This window comes from Phyllobates terribilis, unplaced genomic scaffold, assembly GCF_046119375.1.
Source record: "Phyllobates terribilis strain yellow unplaced genomic scaffold, ASM4611937v1 Scaffold_3__8_contigs__length_932513732, whole genome shotgun sequence".
Lineage (NCBI taxonomy): Eukaryota > Metazoa > Chordata > Amphibia > Anura > Dendrobatidae > Phyllobates > Phyllobates terribilis.
In genome coordinates, this window is record NW_027362763.1 from 481,159,521 (window position 1) to 481,176,952 (window position 17,432).

Consider the following 17,432-nt stretch of genomic DNA (forward strand, 5'->3'; position numbering starts at 1 on the left):
ATTTTTTTCAGTTTATTTCTCTTCCCTCATATCCCAAAAAATCAGTACACCAAAAGGTGAAGTATAGCAACGTTTCAGGTAATGTCCTCTTTGTCAGACTTTGAATACGATAAGTGTGAAATGTCCTCCATGGACGAAAAAAGGAGAAAATCCACTTGTACTAGTATGTGAGGGGGCTACTGCTCTCTCACGCCCTGACACCCTACAAGTAGATAATGTCCCGTGTGTGTGATAACACTCACCGTTTGGCTGGTAGCCTTCGCTGACTCCTTGATTCCAGGATCAGCCATACATTGCACAGGACACCCTTGTTTCTTTTCAAACAAGTTAACTTTACTGAACAGCCAAACTCCATCTTATTCACAGCATAGTACGTTGTTGCAGTCGTTTCAGCCTGAGCTATCCGTTCGCTTAATTGCATCCTTGGATGCTCCATCGTGCTCCGCAGCATCCATGGGTTCTGACCCACTTTCTGACACTTGTTTCCCATTCACCTTCCAGAAGAAAAGGCCTGATAAGGCATTCTCTTCTGTACCTAATTTGGTCCGTAGGCCCCGGACGTCCTTGGAAGGACCGCTGAAGTTAGTGACAGCCGTCCAAATGCTACTCCCAAAAAGTCTCGTACTTTTACCGTGCTTCTCAGCCCACTGGCTTAATCTTCCTTTTCATCTAATCTCTCACTCTGTTTCTATCTTATCTCAACTCCCTAAAGCAGGAAGTGTCCTTTCTTTTAACAAAGCACGTCCCTCCCAAATTGGGGCAGTTCCCTAACATATTAACTAACTATTCCTATGCTAAAGCTATCTATTTCCTAGTGCTAGTGTGCCCTCCACTGTACTTCCCCCATTCCTATCTATATCTATCACTTTGTCCTATTCCTATACTGTGCCTATACGCCATACAATACACATCTAAAATACAATATTCTTGGTATGTACTAGGGTGGTCACAATATAACACAAACCATTTGCATTGGTGCTCGTAATAATTTATGCACTTGCAGCACCCATATTAGTAGTGAGGGAAGAAGGGAATGTTTGTCCCGGACATACATACTCTTACAAGTATATGAAGAGATGGAATTAATTCCTATGCGGTCTAAGGATCCAGAGAGAGTGTAGAAATTAGTATTGCCAATGGGAGAAAGAACTCTGTGATATAAAGAGCAGTGTGTGTTTGTTTTTTTTTTTTTTTATAGCAATCTGGACATGACAAGCACAGGGGTCTGCTGCAGACCCCAGGTTGTAATGCCAACCCATCGGTGACCCACGATCATGTGACGGGGTCACCGATGGGCGGGGTAAGTGACGGTTTGCACGAGTTAAATGCCGCTGTCAGTGATTGACAGCGGCATTTAACTAGTTAACAGCCGCGGGTTGATTGCGATTCCACCCGCAGTGTTGCACATGTCAGCTGTATAAATCAGCTGACATGTGCCCGGTTCAGTGCGGGCTCAGCGCTGGAGCCCGCGCTGAATCGGGAGTTCCGACATGGTGCGTACTATTACGTACCACGTCGGAAAGGGGTTAAATGTGCGTGGAGTTGTGTGGCATTTCTCATCTGGTTCACCTGAAAAGATTAGAGTGCATTTTAGGATTATCCTGAAATTTCACCCGAAAGCCAAATATCCTAAATTTTTAGGAGTAATAGAAACTGTCCAAAGTAGAGTTGTAAGTAAAGATACAAGTATTTACTATAAAAGACTGTACATGACCCCTTTAACGCTACAGAGACGTAAGATCAATCCTGCGATATGTTCATTGTGTGATGGGTGTTTTCCTCATTTGTTCTGCCATAGTGTTTTTTGCTTTTGGATTTTCCAAAAATCTGTGATCTGCCCAGGATAACATAGGGCACACGTGCTCCTGCCATCGTGCCTGGCACAGATGTTTTGAATGGCGCCCACATGAGAGTAAACCATAATATATCTTGGGTAATGAGCTATTAGAGATGTTTTATATGAAAATGTAGTTCTTGTTGTATCATGCCTAATTGAAACCTAAACTAGTTTTGACTGAATGAAATGGAACATATTCCAAGTCTAAATGGCTTCATGTTTCTTCTACAAAGTTTGTGTGTTTCATGTTGAGCTCACTTGTTTCCTCTTATCAGATAATTATCAAAATTCCTAAACGCAGCATTCCCTGGACACAAGATATATACATTACAGACCAAAAGTTTGGACACACCTTCTCATTTAAACATTTTTCTGTATTTTCATGACTATGAAAATTGTACATTCAGGCTGTGTGCCCACGTAGCATTTTTCAAGCGTATATGCTGCGGAATTTCCGCAGCGTAAACGCTTGAAAAACGCATGTATATCCGCACCCCATGGTCCCCAATGGGATTCCGCAAGTTCTATGCACATGCTGCGGATTTTTCCGCAGCGTTTATGCCGCGTTCAAAAATCCGCAGCATGTCATTTAATTTTGCGTTTCCGCAAGCGGAATTGCCTTTGTCCAATGCATAAAAAACGCAAGGCAATTCCGCATGTGGAAAACGCGTGATAAACGCGCGAAAAATGCGCGATAAACGCGTGCGGAATTCCGCATGCGTTTTTCCGGGAGAGGACTTGCATTTATGCAGCAGAAATTTTCTGCTTCATAAATGCAACGTGGGCACATAGCCTCACACTGAAGGCATCAAAACTATGAATTAACACATGTGGAATTATATATTCTAGGTTCTTCAAAGTAGCCACCTTTTGCTTTGATGACTGCTTTGCACACTCTTAGCATTCTCTTGATGAGCTTCAAGAGGTAGTCACCGGAAATGGTCTTCCAACAATCTTGAAGGAGTTCCCAGAAATGCCTTCAGTGTGAATGTACAATTTTCATAGTCATGAAAATACAGAAATTTCTTTAAATGAGAAGGTGTGTCCAAACTTTTGGTCTGTACTGTATAATACGACAGAACCTATTGATTTCGGCAAGACTGGACGAACACTTTTATTTAGTTGATGCTTTGTTCTTCGGCCCATTTAATTCTTATGTTTACATTAGCCAAATTTGGCTAATTAATAAATGCAAATAGTCTATATACAATCCAATTGGCACTCGTTTACATCGGTTGATGGGAACAGAGGGCTTGTAATGATTGTTCTTTACCCATATAGCATAATGTTGGCACTGTATCACCATTTCCTCGGGGTGATGCTAATTTAACCCCTTAAGGACCCTGGGATTTTCCGTTTTTGCATTTTAATTTTTTGCTCCCCTTGTTCCCAGAGCCATAGCGTTTTTATTTTTTGGGCAATATGGCCGTGTGAGGGCTTATTTTTTAGCGGGACAAGTTGTACTTTTGAACAACATTACTGGTTTTACCATACTGTGTACGGGAAAACGGGAAAAAAATTCCAAGTGCGATGAAATTGCAAAAAAAAAGTGCAATACCACAGATGTTTTTTTTTTAATTTTATTTTTTACCACGTTCACTGAATGCTAAAACTGACCTGCCATTATTATTCTCCAGGTCATTACGAGTTCGTAGACACCAAACATGTATAGGTTCTTTTTTATTTAAGTAGTGAAAAAAAAAATCCAAAGTTTGCTAAAAAAAAATAAATAAATAATAATAAAAAAAAAATGGCGCCATTTTCCAAGACCTGTAGCGTCTCCATTTTTCAGGATATGGGGCCAGGTGAGGGCTTATTTTTTGCGTGCCAAGCTGAAGTTTTTATTGATACCATTTTGGGGTAGATCCGATGTTTTGATCGCCCGTTATTGCAATGTTGCGGCGACCAAAAAAAACGTAATTCTGGCGTTTAGAATTTTTTTTCTCGTTGCGCCGTTTACTGATCGGATTAATTCCTTTTTTTATATTGATAGATCGGGTGATTCTGAATGCGGCAATACCAAATATGTGTATGTGGTTGTTTTTTTTTTTTATTTTATTTTGAGGTGAAAGGGGGGTGATTTAAACTTTTTTTTTAATATTTTTTTTAAACTTTTTTTAAACTTTTTTTTTTTTTTTACACTTTTTGCTTGCTTCTATAGTCTCCATAGAAGACTAGAAGCAGCAACTGTCCGATCGCCTCGGCTACATAGAGATGATGAGCAGATCATCTCTGTGTAGCAGACATTCTCCTGTTCTATGAGCGCCGACCACTAGGTGGCGCTCATAGCAATCAGTACATGACTACCACTGGAGTCTGCTGCAGACCCACCCATCAGTGACCCGCGATCATGTGACGGGGTCACCGATGTGCGGGGCAAGTGACGCACTTCCAGCGCGGCGCTGTTAAATGCCGCTGTCAGAGATTGACAGCGTGATTTAACATGTTAACACCCGTGGCTGTTGCAGGCACATGTCAGCTGTATAAATCAGCTGACATGTGCCCGGTTCAGTGTGGGCTCAGCGCCGGAGCCCGCGCTGAACAGGGGGTGACAGCGTGGTGCGTACTATTATGCCCCAGACTATAAAGGAGTTAAATAAAAAAAATAAAAATCCCGCTCCCTCTCTCCCTCCCTATTATGTGAAATAATAAGACATTGCACAGGGAAAAAGTACTGAACACTTACTGAAATTTTACTTAACCCTTCATACAAAAGCCTTTGTTGATGATGACCGCTTCAAGACACCTCCTGTATGGAGAATCTCATGGCATTCATTGCTCAGATGTGATTTTGGCCCATTCTTCCACACAAACACTCTTCAAATCCTGACATTTCTGTGGGCTCCTTCTATGAACTCTGAGCTTTAGTTCCTTCCATAAATTTTGGATTGAATTCACTGTTGGCATGGTGTTTTTGAGGTGCTATGCAGTGTAGCTTGGCCTCCAAATATGGTGTGTATTATGGCATCCAAAGAGTTCAACTTTATAGTCTGGTCAGATGAGCTCATTCTCCCAGTATTTCACAGGCTTGTCTAAATGTTGTTGAGCAAACTTTAAATGCTCTTTGGCTGTGTGCCCACAATGCTTTTTTTAAGCGTTTCCGTAGCGGCAAAAACACTGCAGAAACGCTTAAAAAACGCATGGTAGAAGGCCTGCCATGTTCCTCCAATGATAATCCGCATGTGCTGTGCACATGCTGTGCAAATTTCCGCTGCGGGTTATCATTGCGGAAAAAAGCGCAGCACTACCAATTATTTTGAGGAAGCGCTGCGTGTTCTCCGCCACTGACTTGCATTGAAACGCATGGAATCCGCATCACTAGATCTGTAGATGCAGAATCCAAGCATTTCAATGTGCGGATGGTAGCCGGGTGTGGAGGACAGGAGACTCTCCTCCGGACCCGGGTACCATAGAAACTGTAAAAAAAAGAATTAAATAAAAAATAAATATTATACTTACCTTCTGATGGCCCGCGGTGTGCTTGTCTTCGCTTGCCGGCAGATCGCGGTGGACTGAAGGACCTGCGCTGACGTCAGTCATGTGACTGCAGGTCCTTCAGTGTAGTGTACCGCAAGCTGCCGGCAAGGGAGGACTGAGCGAAGTAAGACTCCGGGGGCCATTGGAAGGTAAGTATAGATTTTTTTTTTTTTTACTTTTTAACATTCTTTAAGGTCACACTGTATAAATCCATGCCGTTTGCATGGATTTATATAGTGTGACCAAGTTGACAAGCACTTTCTAAGTGATGCTAAAATCGCTTGGAAAGCGCTTGTCAACCCGCATGCAGAAATGCAAGTGAAGAACGCTTCACATCCGCATGTCCCTGGCAGGAAAACGCATGTACAATCCGCATGTACAATCCGCATGTACAATCCGCATGCGTTTTTTTCTGCCAGGGAGATGCAGAAACGCTCAGGAAAAAATCCGGAGCATTTCTGCATCGTGGGCACATAGCTTTTAACATGCGTTTTGTTCAGCAATGGAGTCTTGCGTGGTGAGCCTGCATACAGGCCATGGAGGTTGAGTGCATTATTATTATTTTTCTTTGAAACCATTTTACCTGCTGATACAAGGTCTTTCTGTAGCTCTCTACAAGTGGTCATTGCCTCTTGGACAAATCTTCTGATAATTCTTTTCACTGCTCTGTCTGAAATCTTGCTGGAAACACCTAATCATGGCCAGTTTATGGTGAAATGATGATCTTTCCACTTCCGGATTATTTACCCAACGGTTCTCCCTGGAACCTTCAGTAGTTTAGAAATTCTTCTATAACCAATGCCATCGGTATGTTTTGCAACAGTAAGGTTGTGAAGGTCTTGAGACCGCTCACTGGTTTTACCTGTCATGAGATGTTTCTTGTATAGTCAATCAGTTGAACAAGCTGATATTTTTCACTAAAAGGCAGGATTGCTTTCTTTATTATTGATAAATTTTAGCTGGGATCATGACTTTCCATGGCTTTTTGCACCTCTTTCTTCATGTGTTCAATACTTTTTTTTTTTCCCTACGTCATTTCTCATTATTACATACCACTTAATTTACGGACATCTATGGTTTGATTTCTTTGCCTGTGTAGATTGGATGGGTTGTTAGACATATGGTAAGAATTTCTTTTCCATAACAGAGTTTTTAGAAATATATTTTTGTATGTTAAATACTGGTGTGTGTGTGTGTGTGTGTGTGTGTGTAATAAATAAATAAAAATGTCATTCATAGGGTGTGTTCCTGCACTGTCAGAAAAAGCTACTACACAAGGGCACATTTATAAGATTATCTCTGGACAGGAATATGTATATTCAACAATTGGATGTTTTTTTTTAAACATCCAATTGTGGAACTTTATTTTAATCTAAGATCTATTAATTAAAATGCACTTTGTACATGGGACAACCCGTTTAATGCGATGTAATCACGTTTACCATTGATTCACTTGTTAAACTGCTTGAGAAAGGTTCACATAATGGACCAAAATTTTGCCACATCTTGCATCTTATTTTGTTGGTGTACTGCCTCCATTTATTTATTTAGCAGGTTTGGCAATCTATAAAATGAAGCTTTGTTTCAGTGTATTTATTAGGCAGCCTATAACATATAGTAGCAAATTTTATTTTGTGTACTTTGCATAGATGTAACCCATATGCTGTCTGCTTGTTTTATAGGTTGGTGAAGGATGCTCCGTGGGATGAGGTTCCCCTGGCACACTCCCTTGTAGGCTTTGCCACGGCTTATGACTTTCTGTACGGCTCGCTTTCTAGACAACAGAAAGAGCGATTTCTTGAAGTAATTGCTAATGCTTCAGGGACCATGTATGAAACCTCTTATAGGAGAGGGTGGGGATTTCAATATATTCACAACCATCAGCCTACTAACTGTGTAGCCCTGCTGACGGGAAGCTTGGTCATGATGAATCAAGGTAAGCTTTAGAAGGTGAATGTACTAAGCTTTTATCGGATAGGTCTTTAAATTACCATAGGATCTTGCTGTTAAACAAGTACAGTCATTCACTGTTACATGAATATTTAATGCTTATCCACAGAATAGGTTGTAATTGTCTGATCACTGGGGGCCCATTACTAGAAACCCCAACTATCATTAGAATGGGATGTCTCAAACCTCCTGTTCGTCTCCCTTCAGGAACGTCTTGAAAAGGAGTTGAAATGGAGCACCAATCTAATATTCATAGAGCCACTCCATTCAGAGTCCATGGGACTGGCATCTGATTGCCAGAAACTATAGGGAACTACCATATTTTGCGGACTATAGAACGCATCCGAAATTTTGGGGCGGAAAATAGGAACGCTTCTTTTTTTTTTGTGGTGTGTCTTAGTCCAATTTTTACTGTAGCTTACCGGGGGAACGGTTGTGGTGGAGTGGGATCACAGGAGGCAGGGTCGCTGCTGCAGGAAGCTGGCGGCGGCAGGAGCGGGACGATGCTGTAGGAGCAGAGATCTCAATCTGCGCATACTCCGCCTTTGGCTGCCATTTTCCCAGAGCCCACCACAGGGAAATCAATGGGAAGTACGAGTACTTCGCTCACAGACATGGTTTTCTGACAGCCCAGGGCCCGCAGCGTCGGGACACCCCTTCCTCTCAGCCCGGGTCCCGCAGCATCGCTACACTCCTGCAGCGAGCGGGCCCCGGAGCTGCGCTCAGGGAGCGGTGTCCTGTCACTCACTGATCTCAGCGCCTCTCTGGGGCCCACTCACTGATCTCAGCACAGCTCTGGGGCCCGCTCACTGAAGCGAGTCATTCTCCTCAGCTCCTTGGTGTAAGCGGTTGCTTGGATTACAGCGGGGGACACGTAGGACAGGTAAGTATAAGGATTTTATTCTTAGTTTTACAGGTGGACACTGCGGGAGCAGACTACTACTCTCATCATGGTTCCCTGCTGGTGCTGATCGCAGCGCCGGCAGGGGACTATGATGAGGGCAGTGTTCAGCCACCGGCGCTTGGGAACAGCGCTAACTGTACCGCTTATTCCCAAGCGCCGGTACGCGTCACACGGATGGGATCCGTGTGCGGTATGTGTTTACACTGACGCATTGACGTGAATGGGTCCGTGTGATCCATGCTGCCGGCCTAAAACTGACATGTCTGTGTGGATCACACGGACATATGGTTCATGGAAACACACTGACATGTGCGCAGACCCATTCATGTGAATGGGTCTACGTGTGTCCGTGTCTCCGGTATGTGTGGAAACTAAGTTTGTAACTCTGGAACGCTTCAATGTATTCCAGTGATTCTGAGATTGAAATTTTGTTTAATATTATTTGCGTTTTATTTATAAAAAAAAGATCAAAAATTTGACCAAAAAATTCACTGGAATAGATAGCGGACACCATGTCTCATTTGCAGAGCCCTTGATGTACCTAAACAGTGGAAACCCCTCCCCTAAAAATGACCCCATTTTGCAAACTGCACCCCTCGACGAAACTTATCTAGATGTGGAATGTGGACCTTTTAAATCCACAGGTGCTTCACATAATTTTATAATGTTGAGCCGTAAAAATGAAAAAAAAAATTCTCTCAAATCTTGCTTTAGCACCAAATTTTTCATTTTCACAAGGGTAACAGGAGAAATGGACCATACCATTTGTTGTGCAATTTCTACATACACTGATGCCCCATATATGAGGGAAAACTATTTGGTCACACGGCAGGGCTCGAAAGGGAAAGAGCACAATTTGAATTCTGCAGCACAATTTTGGTTTGAGTCGATTGCGTGTGCCACGTCACATTTGAAAAGCCCCTGACGTGCCAAAACAGCAGAAACCCCCACAAGTGACCCCATTTTGGAAACTACACCTCTCAAGTAATTCATCTAGACTTGTAGTGAGCTTTTTTACCCTCAGATGATTCACTGAATAACATTGGGCTGAGTAAATAACCACTTTTTTCCCCTTTATAATGTTGCTTTGGCCCCAAGTTTTAAATTTTTTTAATTATCCAAAGGGATAATAGGAGAAAATGATACAATTTCTCCTGGGTACGCCAATACCCCATATGTGGTTGAAAACTACTTTTGTGGCACAGTGCAAAGCTCAGAAGGGAATAAGAGCCATTTTGGTGTTCAGATTTTGCTGGAATGGTTTGAGGGTGCCATGTCACAGTGGCAAAGCCCCTGAGAGGCCAGAACCATTCGGTCGTGAGGAAAATTAAATTTCTACCACTAAAATGTTTTTTTGGACCCAAGTTTTTAATTTTTATAAGGGCTGCTGGGAGAAATTGCACAGCAAACTGAGATCCATTTTTTTCCTGGGTGTGCCAATACCCTACATGTAATCGGAAAATATTTTTCAGGCACAGGGCAAAGCTCAGAAGGTAGGGAGCACCATATTATAGTGCAGATTTGGCTGTTATGGTTTGCGCGTGCTATGTCACATTGTTAAAGCCCCTGAGGTGCCAGAACAGCAGAATCTCCCCTCCCAGCCCCCCTTCATAAGTGACCCCATGTTACAAACTACATCTCTCAATGCATTCATCTAGGGGTGGGTGCAGTGATCATATTGACACCCTAGGTTGGTCACAGAATTTTATACCATTGGGGAGTGCATTAAAAAAACAAAAACAACTTTTACTACGCAAATTTTGTTTTAGCCACAGATTTTACATTTTAACACTGGGAAATGTGTAAAATTGGTAACAAAATTTGTCACACAATTTTTGCTGAACTTTGCTGTACAGTACTAATTAGCCACACTGCGTGACTCTGGAGGGATGCAGCGCTATTTGATTCTTGGAGCACAGATTTTCCTAGAATATGCGGACTCCACATACTGAACCTCCAAGTGTCAGAAGAGCAGAATCCCCCCTCAAGTGACCCCATTTTGGAATTTACACTCCTCTGGGAATTTCTCTACATATGTGACGATTTTAACTCCATGGGTGTTTCCACAAACAAGCAGCAGTGGATGTTGCGGAGTGAAAATTGCAGATCTGCCGTTGTAGTGCCTGTAAATTATGCCCAGCTCATTCTACTGGAAAAATTAGACAGGCTCTCATCACTACAGAAACACCAAATATGTGGATACTAAATGTGGCTTAGGCACTCTGTGGGGCTCAGAAGGGAGAGGGGCATTTGGATTTGGGAGCGCTGAATATCTTTTGGGGGTGCGGAGCCATAGCGCTTTTCCAGAGCCTTTGTGCTACTAGGAACGTGGAAGCCCCTATATTTCTGTTAACAGATTATGGACCTGAGTGGGGAATTGCTTTTTTTTGTGGATTGTGTTAAAGCTCTTATTGGGAATATTTTACATAACATTTTTACCGCACTCTACGCTGAGGCGTTTCCATCTAAAACATATGATTGATGTGATTCGGATGAAACTCTGAGAGATCTGTTCACTATAATGAGGCAGCAGAGTTACTCTGGACTCCGTCCTTTCAGCGGGATCCTTCTTTTCAGAGGTGCACAAAACTGGCAGACTGCACTGAGTGTAATGCGCTCAGCGTAGAATGCAGGATAAATGTGAACCGAGCCTTACTGTGATCTTTGGGAGGCAGAATGAACAAAACAGCAGGTCAAGAATTGGTTTTATTTTTATGCCGTTCCTTATGCAGTATAAGTGATTAGACTGCTTTATTCTTTGGGTCAGTGCGATTACAGCAATACCAGATTTATGCATATATTTTATATATATTTGGTTGCTAATACCCACATTTTTTTTTGCAAAAACAAGTTTTTGCATTACCATGTTTTGGGAATGTGTGCATTTTGTTCAGCGATATGATGAAAAAGCATAGTTTTTTGCCAGGTTCTTTATTTTTTTGCGGCGTTCACTGAAGGGGTTAACTAGTGACAGTTTTATAGATCGGGTCGTCCTGGATGCAGTGATACTAAATGTGTAATTCATTTTTTATTTTATATAAATGCTTATTGGAGATATAGATAGATAGGGCCCAAACAAGTTTAATGGCATATTGCGTATTGCTGTACTTAGGAGAAATTGCACAACAAATTATGTGGTCCATTTTTTTCCTTTTACCCTTATGAAAATGAAAAATTTGAGGCTAAAACAACATTTCTGGGGAAAAACTTTTTTTTTTCTTTCTTTTTTTATGCTCCAATGTTTTAAAATTCAGTGCAGCACTTGTGGGTTCAAGATTCTCACTAAACTTCTAGTTAAATTCCTTGAGGGGGAAGTTTGCAAAATTGGGTCACTTGTGAGGGGTTTCCACTGATTAAGCACATCAGGGGCTCTTCAAACACGACATGGCTTCCGCCATCTATTCCAGCCAATTTTGGTCTCCAAAAGTCAAATGGTGCTCCTTTCTTGCTGTTCCTTGCCATGTGCTCAAACAGAAGTTTCCCACCACATCTGTGTGCGCAGGAGAAAATGGACCCTACAATTTGTTGTGCAATTTCTCCTATTACACTTGTGAAAGTGAAAAATTTGGGGCTAAAGCAACATTTTCATGGGAAAAATAAACATTTTCATTTTTTTCCCTTGCTTTAACCAGTTCAGGACCGCCCACTGTACATAAGCGACGGCTCTGTGCAGCACCAACATTTAAAAACGGTGGGTGGTCCCGCAGCGCTCAGGACCCCCAGGGTCCTGCAAGCGCTGCGGTTCCAGTGCAGAGCGATAGCTCTGACAGGGGACATCATCGGGACCTGATTGGATCACGTCCCAATGATGTTAACCCTTTGCTATCTTCTATATGCCGCGATCTATAGTGATCGCGGCATATAGAAGATAGTGAGAGGAGAGGGGGTCGTCAACTTACCTCTCCGACGGCCCCCTAATGTCTTCCAGGACGCGCTGTTGTTATGGCAGCCGGAGGTCACATGACTGCCTCCGGATCTGCCATATATGGTGTCCTGCTAGGCTCAGCCTGCAGCTGAACTCTAGCAGGAGACAGACAGTGTAAAACTGTCAGAAAAGATCTCATCCAATGCAATACATGTCTATTACATTGCATGAGATCAGTGATTAGAAAAATAAAAATTAATGTCCCATACAGGGACTAAGTAAAAATGTAAAAAAAAATGTTTTCAAACTGTTAAAAAAATCACAAAATAAATAAAAATAAATAAATAAAATATTAAACCAATAAATCCGTATATTTATGCAAAAACAAAAAAAGGACACTTGGTATCGCCGCGTCCGAAACAACCCGATCTATAAAACTGTCACACTAATTAACTACTTCTGTGCACACCGTAATAAAAATAAATAAAAAATGGAGCAAAAAACTATGCTTTTTCATCATATCTCCAAACAAAAAGTGGAAAAAAATGCGATCAAGAAGCAAACTGGAAATAAAAATGGTACCACTGAAAACGTCATCTTGTTCCGCAAAAAAAAAGCCGCCATACAGCTCCATCAGCCGAAAAATAAAAAAGTTATAGCTCTCTGAATAAAGTGATGCAAAAAAAAATATTTTTTCTATAAAATTTTTATTGTGTGCCAAAACATAAAAAAAATATACAGTAAGTGTAGTATCGCTGTAAACGTACTGACCCGAAGAATAACGATGCCTGATCACTTTTACCACACGCAGAACGGAAAAAAAAAACCTCAAACGACACTTCCTGAATTGTTTTTTTTTTTTTTTTATTTTACCTCCCCAAAAACAGAATAGAATGCGATCAAAAAATGTCACGTACCCAAAAATGGTACCAATAAAAATGTCAACTCGTCCCGCAAAAAACAAGCTGTGTCATGACTGTCGGCCGAAATATGGAAAAATTATAGCTCTCAAAATATGGCGATGCAAAAACTAGATTTTGCAAAAAAAAAACCTTCTTAGTGTGTGACAGCTGTCAATCATAAAAACCCGATTATAAATCTGGTATCTCTGTAATCGCACCGACCCGAAGAATAAAGTAATCTCATCACTTATACCGCACGAGGAACGGCGTAAAAAATAAATAAAACCAATTCTTCACCTGCTACTGATTTGTTTATTTTGTCTCCCAAAGATCGCAGTAAGGCTCTGCTCACATTTATTCTGCACTCTGCGCTGAGCACTTACGTATTTCAGAGATTTACACGGAAACTCTGGTCTGATTCAGACGGAACCCATGACGGAAGATTCCCTGTAATGAGGCAGATATAGGCCACTGTGGATGCAGTCTGGCCTGTGATCCCACGGTGTCAGTTTTTTTAGGCGTGTATAAAAGTGCGGTTGGCCACAGTTTTGTGCACTTCTGAAAAAAGGACACCGCTAAACAGAGGTCAGACGGAGTCCAGAGTAACTCTGCTGCCTCATTACAGTGAATGGATCCTGCAGGGGTTTCATCTGAATTACATCACTTGGAAATTTAGATGGAGACCCCAATGTAAGTGCTCAGCCTCGAGCGCCGGATAAATGTCACGTAAAATGTTCCCAATAAAAGCTTTAACTCAGTCCTCAAAAAAAGCTAGTACCCACTCAGGTCCGTCATCTGTTAAAAATATTCAAAGTTACTGGTAGCAAAAAGGCTCTGGAAAAGCGAAATGGCCCTTGCCCCCCAAAAGAAATTCAGAAAACTTTGTGCTCCCAAATCCAAATGCCTATTCTACAATAATTTGTTCTCCAATTGTCAAATAGCGCTCCGTCCCTCCCAGATCTCGCCGTATGGCTAAGCGGTACGATACAGCCACATATGGGGTATTGCCACTTTTAGAAGAAATTGTGTGACGCATTTCGGCACCATTTTTACCCATTGCCCTGTGTGAAAATGTAAAATCGGAGGGTAAAACATTTTTTTGTGGTAAAAATATAATTGTTTTCTTCACTGCCCAATGGTATGAATTTAAAAATTAAAAAATACTCACTACTTCCCTAGATGAATTCCTTGAGAGGTGTAGTTTACAAAATGGGGTCACTTGTGGGGGTTTCTGCTGTTTCAGCATGTCAGCAACTCTTCAAATGTGACATGGTGTCTGCCACCTATCCCAGCCAACATAGCGCTCCTTTCTCTTACGAACCCAGCTGTACACCAAAGCAGTGGTTTTCCCCCACATATGGGGTATCGGCGTACTCAGGAGAAATTGCACAACAAATTTCATGTTGCAATTTCTCCTGTTATCCTTATGATAATGCAAAATTAGGGAATGAAAAACATTTTTTGTGGGAAAAATGTGAAAATTTTATTTTTACGGCTCAATATTATAAACTTCTGTGAAGCACCTGGGGGTGCAAGGTGCTCACCACACATCTAGATAAGTTCCCTAAGGGGTCTAGTTTCCAAAATGGTGTCACTTGTGGGGGGTTTCCACTGTTTAGGCACATTAGGGGCTTCCCAAATGCGACATGGCGTCCGCTAATTATTCAAACAAATTTTACATTCAAAAAGTCTAATGGCGCTCCTTCCCTTCCGAACCCTGCAGTGCGCCCAAACAGTGGTTTTCCCTCACATATGGGGTATCAGCGCGCTCATGAGATTGCACTACAAATTGTGTATTCCATTTTTTCCTGTTATCGTTGTGAAAATAAAGTTGTGTCTAAAGTAACATTTTTGTGAAAAAAGTTAAATGTTCATTGTTTTCTTCCACATTCCAAAAATTCCTGTGAAACACCTGAAAGGGTTAATAAACTTCTTGAATGTGGTTTTGAGCACCTTGAGGGGTGCAGTGTTTAGAATGGTGTCACTTTTGGGTATTTTATGTCATAAAGGCCCCTCAAAGTCACTTCAAATAAGATGTGGTCCCTAAAAAAATGTTTTTGTAAATTTTGTTGGAAAAATGAGAAATCGCTGGTCAACTTTTAACCCTTCTAACTTCCTAACAAAAAAAAATTTTGGTTCCAAAATTGTGCTGATGTAAAGTAGACATGTGGGAAATGTTATTTATTATCTATTTTGTGTGACATATCTCTCTGATTTAAGGGCATGAAAATTCAAAGTTTGAAAATTGCAAAATTTTCCCCAAATTTCCGATTTTTTTCACAAATAAATGCAAGTGATATCGAAGAAATTTTACCACTATCACGAAGTACAATATGTCACGAAAAAACAGTCTCAGAATCTGGGGAATACGTTGAAGCGTTCCAGAGTAATTACCTCATAAAGTGACAGTGGTCAGAATTGAAAAAATTGGCCCGGTCACGAAGGCAAAAAACAGGCTCTGGCGCGAAATGGTTAATTACTGTGATGCCCCTATCAATTAATAAACTTCTTGAATGTGGTTTTGAGCACTTTGAGTTGCGTATGTGACAGAAAATACCCCACAAAAGTCACTTCAAATGTACTGTGATCTCTAAAAGGAAAATAGGTTTTGTAAATTTTGTTGGAAAAATAAAAAATTGCTGATTAAACGTTTATCCCTTCTAACTTCCTAACACCAAAATATTTTTTTTTTTTAAAAAAATGATGCTTAAGTGAACATGTGGGAAATGTCAGTTATCAATTATTTTTTGGTGTATAACTATATGATTTGAGAGTATAAGAATTAAAAGTTTTCCAATTTTTCTGTTAAATTTTCCATCATCTTCAGAAATAAACGCAAATCTTGGCAACCAAAATTTACCACTAACATGAAGTACAATCTTAGAATCGTTGGGATGTGTTAAAGCATTCCACAGTTATTAGTCCATAAAGTGATGAATGTCAGATTTGAAAAAATGAGGCTCCGTCATTTGCGTAAAAAGTAACGTATGAAGTGTCGATCCTTAAGGGGTTAAGTTAACCTTATTTCATTTTTTTTTCCCAAGGATATTTGCAAGAGGCTTACTTCTGGACTAAGCAAGTTCTTACTATCATGGAAAAGTCGATAGTCCTGTTAAATGATGTGACAGATGGGTCACTGTATGAAGGAGTGGCTTATGGCAGCTATACAACCAGATCACTCTTCCAGTACATGTTTCTTGTCCAAAGGCATTTTGATATCAATCATTTCAACCATCCTTGGCTAAAAGAACACTTTGCCTTTATGTACAGAACTGTCTTGCCAGGTAAGAGACTCTGGAAGAAGGCAATTTATCTTAGCAAAACTGTTTTTCCAGATGAAAATACGATCTCCCTTTTCATTACGAAATGTAATATTTGCTTTGAGTTCATGAACCTACTGTAATTAAACCGGTTTAATTTATTTATTTTTTTCTTTACTAAAAAAAGCAGTACAAAATGTGTGAATGTCAATTGGTAATATCTTTTAAGTGATAAATGGTAATATATAAAACAAGAACAGATTGCAGCAATTTTAACTGTTAATACATTTTTTGTGAAATTGCATAAAACTTAGGGAACCCTATGTTTAAAGGGGTGGTCTGAAACTAACACATATTTAGTCCTAATTGTCTATTTAATGTAATAATCTAATTGCTTCTCTAATATACTTTAATTAAAAATGTCCTACCGTTCCCTCTCCACTCTAGCTGCTTTATTTATTTTCTTTTACCAATTTCCTGTTTATTTGACATTTGGTTTGAGAATCCCTAGTGCATATTGTTATACTCAAAGGATACTTCAGCAGGTCACTGCCTTGGCCTCTGTCCCCACCCTGAAATGAAGCCTAATCTGTGAGGTACGTTTCAGGGACTGGGCTTGTTGCTACTCTATTGAGCATCCGTATCTTGTGAAATCCAACGTATGCTTAGTAGGATCTTGTCACTGTGCAAAATTATTTTTAATGCACAGTGACAGTGCCCTCCCTCGCCAGCAAGCGAGCGCACTGTGAGCACATTGTAAGGAGATAACTTGACAAGCAGGAAAAGCAGAGACCAACATGCAATGAGCATGTCATCAAACTGGTCATATGTTTAATTAAAAATTCCCTACAGTTCCCTCTCTGCCTTTCTTTTAAGTATATTAGAAAACTAATTGTCTTATTACATTAAATAGACATTTAGAATTAAATCAGTATTGGTCTCGGACCACCAATTTTAAGATTTTCTGATTTATGAATTCTGGACTTTTATGGCTCGCTTGTTTTTGACACATTGTGTTAACAGTGTTCTTCTGCATTTCCCTTTTCTTGGTCCTTCATATTTCATCCATTTTCATATAGGGTCAATTTGACTTAAATATAAAACAGAAACTTGATAAACCCATGATGTTTTTTTACCATGTAGACTTCAATCTAATGTCCATCAGGAGAACCTGATCCACAAGGAAAAGTTTGAAATTGTGAGAACCGATCTTTACTGTACTATGGGAGTAGGATTC

The 17,432-nt window shown here is 40.6% G+C and overlaps 1 protein-coding gene across 3 annotated transcripts in view; it reads left to right on the forward strand.

Annotated features, from left to right (window-relative positions):
• The window catches only part of DSE (dermatan sulfate epimerase), a 61,678-nt gene that overhangs the window by 37,211 nt on the left and 7,035 nt on the right, over positions 1-17,432 (forward strand). For all 3 annotated transcript variants that reach the window (XM_073675887.1, XM_073675889.1, XM_073675888.1), the window contains 2 exons: positions 6,997-7,250; positions 15,980-16,219. In XM_073675887.1, coding sequence (XP_073531988.1) covers positions 6,997-7,250; positions 15,980-16,219 — 494 coding nt within the window. The remainder of the gene's footprint in view (positions 1-6,996; positions 7,251-15,979; positions 16,220-17,432) is intronic.